General features: G+C 42.8%; 1 protein-coding gene across 1 annotated transcript; it reads right to left on the bottom strand.

Annotated features, from left to right (window-relative positions):
- Window positions 1-1,149: 1,149 nt before the first annotated feature.
- Window positions 1,150-9,651, bottom strand: YARS2 (tyrosyl-tRNA synthetase 2; the record flags this gene model as incomplete). Its single annotated transcript, XM_079715853.1, has 5 exons — window positions 1,150-1,309; window positions 1,921-2,091; window positions 2,404-2,559; window positions 7,856-8,023; window positions 8,870-9,651. The coding sequence occupies 5 exons, from the start codon at window positions 9,649-9,651 to the stop codon at window positions 1,150-1,152; spliced, it is 1,437 nt and encodes a 478-aa protein (XP_079571979.1).
- Window positions 9,652-10,344: the final 693 nt, after the last annotated feature.

The following is a 10,344-nucleotide window of genomic DNA, read 5'->3' as shown; positions in this document are numbered from 1 at the left end:
TTTCTTCTTTTTAGATTTTCATAATTGACTGAGGTATTATTACATCTCCATTTTTTGCATATGAAGATGATGACTTGCTCCAAGTAATCCAGGTAGTAAATAGCTAGAATTTGAACTCTAAAGCCTTGCTTTGCTGCCTGTAAGATTTTTCTAGAACACATCTGGTTGCAAACCATTTTGTGTGTATGTTTGTGCTTCACTTGATACTCAGGGGAAACAGGGGTGCTATTACCTTTGATATTTCAGATGTTGGAAATAGTTCTGGAGAATCAACTTGCCTAAAGAATGTAGAGCTTAATTTAACTAAGTCTTGATTCCAAATCCTTTAAATTTGACCTGAAAACTTCCCTTACTGGAATGTCTTTTGATATTCTCAAATGATTAGATATTTAGTATATATTTTTGGCCTCTATTTTATCTTGTTGGTTACTTAACTTTTCAGTTCATCTCAAGCTGCAATCTGCTAGGGGACATAAGTTGAAACTTAAAACTAATTTAAAAGTTGATAAATTTATAAGACATTGCTACCTTTTTTTTTTTTTACTGAATTTAAAAAAACAAGGCTATGAGTAAATTTAATTTTATGGAAACACAGTCAAGGGACTGGAAAACTGAATTAGAAACTTTCTGAAAAGTCAAGTACTGACTTTTCTTTTCCTTGAAAAGAAAACTATTTCTACTGTAATTTCTAATGCCAGCTATGGCTTCCTCTAACTTTTCTCCCTTTTTACGGAGAGCTGTATTTGCTTCCTAAACAACAAAAAACCTCTAATGAGATACACACCTAATATAAAAGTATCCACAATTACTTATACTACCTCTTTTTCATTGTTCCTCCTCATCTCCAGAACAGCAAGGACAGGATAGGAAAGACAGCATTTAGTTTTTCATGAAGCATAATTATTAAAACAGAGATTAACCCTAGAAATCATGCTTTTCTGTGGTAGTCCTTAATGTTTAAGGATCAGGAAATAAAATATCCCACTATTACACAAACTTAACCAACCTATATAAATAATGAAATTACTCACACTGTGAGGCCTAGAGTACACTCCATTCTTTGTCTTTGAGTTGCATAAGTGAAGGTATAAATTCGTACATCTTGAGAATGAATGATGGATAAGTTTGAACCACTGGAAGGAGTTTTCATCATAGCTGAAGCCATTTTATAATGTAGAAGTTCCTTTTTCCTATTTTAAGTAATGAAAGTCCATTCTTAAGAATATGTTGTCCAACAACTAAAACACTCTCAGGATTTGTTACTTGTCTGTGATTTATACTGACTCCACCTTCTGTTATCATCCGATACCTGAAAAATAAAAATGTTCAGTAACTAGATAAATCTAATCACTGTTGACTGCTCCCAATAATACAGATACATCATTATTTCATTTAAATTTCAAAGGCTCTCCTATTGAAACCATTTAGCACTAAATTGTTATCTTCATGTTTATTAGATTCTGCCTCCCCTTTAACGTTCTAAAGGAGAAATTCAACTAATATTTTAAATAGGTTGGGCAACCCCACTACTCCCCAGAATAAAGAGGATACAGACTGAATGTGAGAGGGGTGTGTGAATCTGTTTACTTAGGGCCTCTGTTCTTGTGATCTTCTCAAATTGTGACCATCCCTAAGCTGACTGATCCCAGTGTATTTATACAATAGTGGTCATTTAAACGTAAGCCTTTTCCAATGCTGGAGAAAAAACTGACCAGGTTAGACTTAACTAGAGAGAGTATAGTAATACTAGATTTTAAAGAAAATTTAAGGTATTTTCAGCAGTAAGTACTCAGTTTTCACTTGATTCTCAGACTAACTTAACTTCTACAAGGAATGAGATGCCATTATCAGGAAAAACACCACCTCTGGAAACACAGGTTGTGAATTATAACTGTGAACCTAAAAGTTAAATAATCTTACCCTCGGGGACCACCTGGAATGGCATTTGCTTTGCGGCACGTATCTAGGACGCTTGTTCCAGGGTCAAGAACTAATTCAGAAAATGAAGCTTCTTTAAACAATTCTTTTAACTCTTGATCAGACATGACCTCCAGTGCCTCTATGCTGCTATGATAAAGGGCTTGTGTACACCTGAAAAACACATTTTGAGAGCCACATCATGTTGAGTGCTTACTTAGACATGTGTTCTAACACCCAAAAACCAATTATGAAGTACCCATTATGCTCCAGATGGAAAGTTTTTCAAACAGCAACACTGTTCTTGTATAATTTATAAGCTTAATTCAGGATAATCGTTCTTTCTAGTAAATGTAGGCTAGTACTTTAAAGCAGTTAACACTGACAGTCCTTGTTAGTGGTAAAAGATGACTCTAAAACATTGGCTCCAAATGTTCTCCAGTCTCTTAACTAACTAATCAAGTGTTCATTATTCTAAGAGGCCACCTTTTAGCAGAGTCCAGCCCTTCTTGTCCATGAACAAGCTTTGTTACTTCTGTAGCAAGTCGTTTCTGAGGACCCCGCTTTTCTGGCTCTTTGACATGCAGCTGCATTATGTGGTCAATCTCTGGAAGGGGCAGAAAAGTGAAGAGCTTCAGGTACCTTTGGGACAAAAAAAAAAAAACCCTTTAAATTTATATAACATACCTAATTTTTATCTGCAGCTCCCTTACCCTTTAAAGAACATCCTGCTTACTTTAGAATTTATTTTTAATTATGAAATATAACATACAGAAATGTACCAAAAATGACAATAATACACACACCACCCTGACTGAAGATGTTACTATTTTGCCATCTTTGTTTCAAATCCTTCCTTTTAAAAAAGTCATAAAATAGTATAGATATAGATGAGGGCCCCATCCACCTCATATATATTCTCCTTCTTGCCCCAGAGACAACCACTAATCTAAATTTGTGGGCATCCTTCCCAAGCATGTTTTTATATTTTTGTTTTCTGTGTATGTACCCATAAATAAAAACTGTGTAATTTAAAAACTGAAAAATATTTTATATGTATCATCTTTTAAAATCTTATCTTTGGTGAAAAGCATAGAGAAATACACAAACAACAGACATACGGTTTAATGAATCATAAAGCAAACAGCTGTGTAACTATCACCTGTCTAGGTATACAACACTGCTCCGACCCAAATCCCCTCACCCCTCCAAGGTAACCACTCTTCAGGATTTTCATGGTAATTACCTCCTTGTTTTTCTTTATATTTTTACCATCTCAATATGCCTCCCTAAACAGCATCACTTAGTTTTGCCTCTTTTTAGACTTTATATAAACAGAATCATACAGAATATATTCTTTTTGGTTCCTCTGGCACATCATTATGTTGGTGATTCACCCATGTTGCTGTGTGTACAGCTGCTGAGTACACATTCCATGTTATGAATGCTTTGTAATGTATTTATTTATTCTAGTGTGGATATTTGTGTTGTTCCTACTCTTGGACAGTGATTGATGGTGCTGCCATGACTATTCCCATGTATTTCTCTTGGTGCACATGTGCACTCATCCGTTAGGGATGTGCCCAGGGGGAGGGACTGCTGATCACAAGTCATGAGTATTTGACCTGGGTAGGCACAGCCACATATTTTTCCAAGTGGTTCTATACCTGTAATGTATGTGCTTGACATTAAGCTTTTGATTGCTTAATGCCAAGGTATCCATTTCAAAGACATCGATCTCGAATAAGCAATACTGCCAAATGTATGACACAGCTAGTACCAAACCAACCAGATAAGGAACCAGGCTGCCGCCAGTCATGAAAGTCCCCTTTCAGAAAGCCCCGGGTAGCCGAGATAACTGACTGCTTGAGTGACCCCCTTCACCTTTCCCACTCCCTAATTCTCACTCTACGTTTTAAATTAGCCAGTGAAGAGTGAACCTGCGAAATCCTAGGCACCCCAATAAAGGCAGAGCTCTGGGTCCATGCTTCCTCCTTCCCTATCCTTGACTCACTGTGTGGCCCCTGTAGTGCCATGTGCCCTTCAGAAACTGTAAGTAACAAATCTTTTTTTAAAGTTCTCTGATGATTATTGCTGAGATGTCTCTTACAATCATAAGGACCACAGCGCTGGTCCAGCCACAAGGTTGGCTCTGGCCCAGGAAATGTCTGTGAGGGCTCCTACAAGTAGTATGGGCCGAGGTGAGCACCCCCAGGCATTTCTAGCTCATAGTATCATTACCAACAGGCTGAGGCCCACACAACAACTGGCAATGGCATGGTTGGCAGGACTGCATGATTGTCTTTTAGCTTTGACTAGTTTACTAACTGGCTAACCCAGGTGGGCAACACCATTTGGGAGGACAGCAATGCATGCTGGAGGTCTATCATTCTATGTCTTTTGCATATCGCCTCTGCTGTGCTGCCGGCGGTATCCATCCCCAAACATCACTGCTGCCGTAATTCAACGATCTCCGCAGAGCAGTGTGATCAGTGATCAAGGCCATATGGTCTAATGAGATGATCAGACCACAAATTATACAGACCTTGATTGAGTACTAATGTACATGAAGGTCCTCCACATCTCAAGGCCAAGGAAAGCTAATGAGGGTGGAATGGACCCCAAGGCTATTATCACTGCCCAAGCTGAGGCTCTGAGCTAAAGGCAAGAGGAAAGGATAATTCCCATAGGTAAGGAGGAGGGAGACCTCCCCCTGGGACTGGTGGGTCATAATGGGATTACATTTCCTAACCTGGATGAATGGAACAGCCTTGTAACAGGAAACTATTGGCAGAGCAAAAGGGGAAATACAGTCGAGGCTTGCTGTCCCTCTTTGCCCCCCAAATTCGATGGGATATCATGGGTCCAGTACCTGGTGTGATGTTGCTAAACAATGGACAAATATAAATGTCCTGAACATCTTGTGCCAATGCCTCGTAAGACCCCTGAGGAGGTACACCAGCTCCTTGATAATACAGAACCCCTATGGATGCTTCCTGGGTGTTGCTTAGTGTCGCTGAGTACCAACATTCCAAGGCTCACAGTGAATGGAAAACATGAGATTAGGCCTGTCTCCTGCTGTGCAAAAGTGGCATGGTCCAATGGGTTTATCACTTCTATGACCAGACTCACTCAAGTGACCCCCTCTTCATTCTAACCCTGAAGAAGTCCCATTTGACCCTGAGTCCAGAGAAGTCTTTTTACAAAATGCTCCCTCTAATCACGGGGTAGTGCTCCTACATTTTACTGGGTCTGTCAAAACCATTCAAAAGGCACTGGAGAGCACTGACAGTGTTCCTATACATGGAGGAAATTACTCATTAAACCACCACTGTGCTCAGATATAACAGGTACCAGGCCTTTTCATGTTCTGGAGGCAACACCCTCACCGCTCACTAATTCTTTGCCACAATCACGATCACATGCAAGTCTGCCACCTTCCACTGGGGTGAGGCAAAACAATGTGTTTTGGAAGCTGCCCAGCAGGCAGTCCAACAAGCCCTACCTTTAGTCCCACCTGGCTCCACATTCCAAGTCAGTGCTTGACCATATCTGACTATGCTCCCTTGGAGTCTCTGGACCAAACGTAAGTCTACCTGATTTCCTATGGGGTTTTGGATTAAGTGCCTAACCCCAAAGAATTCTACTGGGTTCTTTTAGAAACTGAGGCCCTAACTGGCCCCCAATCAATACTACTCCCTAACGCCCTGGGTTAAGATGCCTCCGGCAGAAGCTTAATACCACAACTGATGCCTCCTTGGTAAAATGAAAATGGTACCTTCAGGAGAGGGCTAACCTTGATGTCAAAGCCTTTGAAAATTACAGGAGGGGGCTTCCCTGGTGGCGCAGTGGTTAAGAATCCACCTGCCAATGCAGGGGACACGGGTTTGAGCCCTGGTCCGGGAAGATCCCACATGCCAGGGAGCAGCTAAGCCCATGCACCACAACTACTGAGACTGTGCGCCTAGAGCCCGTGCTCCACAAGAGAAGCCACCACAATGAGAAGCCCGTGCACCACAACGAAGAGTATCCCCCGCTTGCCGCAACTACAGAAAGCCCATGCACAGCAACAAAGACCCAACACAGCCAAAAATAAATTAAAAAGTAGGGAAAACTCTATTATGATTCAGAGTTGTAATTATATATCTGAAAAATCAAAAAAAAATTACAGGAGGGTGTAGCTTCCCTCATGATCAGCTGCTTGGGGAGCCCCTTGGGACCAACTGTCTGAGATGGACAGGGAATCCATATTCTTCACCAATGGCAGCACCACCATGTATGCACTGCAGCTTGCTGGAGGGCTGTAGCAGTCCCCCGGTCTCAGGCACCTCTCTAATTGAAGAAGGCAGTCCCGGCTCAACCCAATTGGCAGAACTTGTAGCTGTTCACTTAGCCCTTAGGGAGCCATAAAGAGGCCTTTGGCAGATCCATATTTTCACAGACTCCTGGGCCATTGCTAATGGCCACGCGGTTTGGTCTGGCCAATGGCTAAGGGACAATTTTCTCATATAAGACAAGCCCATTTGGCCCAGACATGGAAGGAGTCCCCAATTCCTATCATTGTTACTTATGTTTCCGCTCAGACTACCTGCTCTATGCTGGAAGCCATTTTCAACAGTACTGCAGACTCCCTCACTAAGCCACCACACTGCCCAGCACAGACCCTTCCTACCAGCTTGAAAAATGGGCCCACACAACCTTGGGTCACCAAGGAATTAATGCCTTAACAGCTTGGGCTTAATTGAGGGGACTTCCCATCTCCTCAGCAGCAGCCAAAGTTGTGATAGACGACTGTATTCTCTGCTCCCAAACCAAACAATGGAGGATATCCAGATGGGGACATATTCCCTGGGGAGACCAACCATGCTCCCATTGGCAGGCTGATTTCACTGGCCACTGCTCCCTTCTCCTGGGGCCTCCAGATATGCCTTCACAGTCATTAATACTTATATGGGACTCCTTTGGGCAACTCCCAAATCTCTTTCCTCACTAAATTTATTTTCGTTCCCTTTGGATTGCCAGACATTACTGACTCTGACCCACTTTACCCACTTTTTTTGAGATTAAACAAAGGGCTCTCCAACATAATATTCTTTGGAATTTCCATCTAGGCTATAGCCCCAGGCAGCTGGCCTCACTGAGCATCATTAGCCTCCTTAAAGAGACACTCCTGAAATTAGTTTCAGGCAAGTGGTCCCCCAAATGGACTGAACTCTTGCTCCAGGCCCTCATCTTGTTTAATTCTCGCCTCCTGGGCCTTCCTACCCTATATACCAACTGTTATGCACACATCCAAATCCCACTTTTGGTCACCTCTGGCAATCCTCAAGCATTTACCCTCCAAGAGGACTCTCCATTCATGTAGAGTTCTTTATTTTTGCTCAATAGTGGTTTTTAATGTTCTGCAGGCAAGTATTATACATTTAAACATTTTTAAGAATTATTCCTAAGTTATTTTGATGATAGTTATGTCAAATGATTTTTTTTGGAAAAATTCACTTCTTTGTTGCAGGTGTATTTCTCATTAATTTAAATTCTTCTAAGAGTTTAAGATATTGTGAATTAATGAGAAAATCACTTTAAAAAAGGACCTTCAAAAGGATCTTCTTTTATGTTAAAGAAAAGGAACTTTAGAGACAAAGGTGAAATAGAAGTCAAGTTTAAGATGAAAGGAGTAAAAAACTAGAATATGCAAGCAATAATGTCCTAAGAACCTGCTAGATGTAGATCACAAAAATGGCTCTAAGTTTTCTAGCACCCACAGTGGTTTTCTGCTTTAACCAACAAAAAGTGTTGTGATGTACTAGCCTTAAATAGAATCTATGTTAAAACAAACCAAAAAACCAAAAAACTATGAAGGGTACAGAGAGATTCGATGGCTAAAATTTATCATGAGCTTTAAAGAACTTAATTTTTCAACACACAATTAAGAACTCACCTTTCTACCAAATCATCTTGCTGCCTGACAAAAAATTGATACAATTCAAAAGGAGATGTCTTATCTCTGTTTAGCCACACAGCATTGCCAGCAGACTTTCCCAGTTTCGCTCCAGTTGTACTTGTAATTAGAGGAACAGAGATTCCAAATACATCTTCTCCAGTCAACCTATGCATAAAGAAGAACTTTATTATGTGCTTTAAGCTCAAGTGGTGGTAGGTTCTGCTAATCATTCTCAGATTTCAGTCTGGTTTCTTGCTCTAAGAAAACTTCCTTGACCTCCTAAACCTGGATTCTTGTCCATCTTACTGCTTTCACAGCACTCTATTTTGACATTTGTCATTCTGAACTGCAATTGAACCAGTGGCTCTGGGCAAGCCAAGGGGAAGTGCTGCATAACTGGGGCCTAGACATTTTTAAAGGTTGGCTAGGAAGGGGAGAGAAAACTGGGTAAAGAGGAGTCAGGTAGAGACACTAAAAGAGGTGTCTTAAAGGGATTTTAAAAATCAGTAGCACATGAGCTAGTCCTGTAGTTCATCTCCCTCAAGAAAGTGCCACTGAAATCTACATTACTTGCCAAATATTTGGTGCTGAAAAAAATTTTTTTGAGATGCCAACCAATGACTAACACTTAGCTTCACGGAAGGCGCAGAGCAGAGCAGAGACTCCTCAAGGAGGCCCAGTCACGTTCAGGTTATAAATGAAGACAAGCAGTCTTTCAAATCCGAAACACAGAAGCTTCTTAAAAGCAGTAAACACATACAATCCGAATTCTGACTAGCAGCGTCTATTTCCTGCAGATCTATAATATGTCCCATACCTAATACCATTACTTCAGCCCTCAGTTCTCATTAGCCAGTGATATTAAATTAATCCCACTACGGACCCTTAATGGAGATAGAACCGACAAGGGCGGGAACGAAGCGCGTCATTCCACAATCCTAACAATGCAACACAGGCTGTTCGTGTGTAAATTATTTGGCCTAGGATTTCTTCAGGTCTAAAGGCGCTTACTTATGGATGAGCTCGTATCCGGACATGATATTGCCCAGCTGATCAGATCCACCCAGCTGGACCCGGCATCTATAATGCTGGAACAGGTAGTAGAAATCATAGGCCTGGAGCACCTGGTATAGAAACTCGGCCAAACTCATGCCTTCGGCGCTCTTGAGCCGAGTCTGCACGCTCAGCCGGCTTAGCAGCGTGCCCATGCGGAAATGGCCGCCCACTGCCGCTAGGAAGTCCACCAGGTCCTGCTTCTGGTACCACGCCGAGTTGTCCAGCACGGTGAAGTTGCCCCAGGTCCGCCCATTAGCGAAGAGCTGCTGGTGATTAGCCGCCAAGGCTTTGAGCCCTTGGCGCAGGGCGCGCGCGTTGCTTTGCACTCGCTCTGCTTCCAGCGCCTCGCGCTCCTTGGTACGGCCGCTTGGGTCTCCCAGGCGCGCCGTGGCGCCTCCCACCAGGGCGATCACGTTGTGGCCCGCTCGCTGGAAGTGAAACAGGCCCAATAGCGCCAGCAGATGCCCCACATGAAGCGAGTCGGCCGTGGGGTCGAAGCCGCAGTAGATGGTCTGGGGAAAACTGCCCGCCGTGCCACGGTCGAAGAGCTCTGGGAGCTCTGTCTTCGTACCCCTCTCAGGGAAGAACTCCTTGAACAGACCCCGAGCCTTCTGCATCGCCAGCAACCCCTGAGCGCCCGAGTGGGCCTCACGCAGCCCCAGGGGTAAGACTCCTGACAGGCCTGGGGTACCAAGCCCTTGGCCACGGGAAACGCACCGTAAGATGGGCGCCGCCATGTTAGCGGCGGCACGAAGGGAATGCTGGGATCTTAGAGGCCCACCACACCCCTCAGTGCCCGCCTCCTACAATTCCTACAGAATTTACTTGTGTTTTTTTCTGCGCATGCCCACGTAGGGCGGGGCGGTTAGTTACGGAGCTCCGCAGCCTTGGAGTTCTGACTACCTGGGTGCAGTTTCCGCTTAAAGTCTGGTCACCTTAAGTACCTTAAAACTTAATTTCCTCATCCGTAATTTGGCTGTGTTTATGATAATAGTTCCTATCTCAGGTGGCTGTTGTGAGAATTAAGAATTAAGGCACCTGGCACATATTGAGCGTTCTAAAATATTAGCTTTTGTTTAAACTTTCACGTAAAAATAAGTTGTGTTGCGCAAGTTGTTTGAAATCTCGGTCCTCTGCAAAAATTTGTTCACAGAAGTTGTGAGGGGTCAGGAATTGGTTTAACCTCATGGAGAGATAACGGGGTTGGCGTCGAGACGCAATTTCGTAATACTGATTTCCAAATGGAGGAGAACACCTCAGCCCCCAGTATTTATTAACCTCTCCAGGAGGTGGCAGTCTTGTCCAAGCTATAACGAGATAAAATTCAATAAATGCAGAAAGCCCCGTTTTATTAATTTATTTCAATTACAGGTAACCAAGTGGGACACAGCTTTGGCATAAGTGGATTCAAATTAGTAATCACATTGGCA

This window comes from Hyperoodon ampullatus, assembly GCF_949752795.1.
Source record: "Hyperoodon ampullatus genome assembly, chromosome: 11".
NCBI classification, from domain to species: domain Eukaryota; kingdom Metazoa; phylum Chordata; class Mammalia; order Artiodactyla; family Ziphiidae; genus Hyperoodon; species Hyperoodon ampullatus.
The sequence above is the reverse complement of the archived record's forward strand: the minus strand, read 5'-3'. Positions and strand labels throughout refer to the sequence as shown.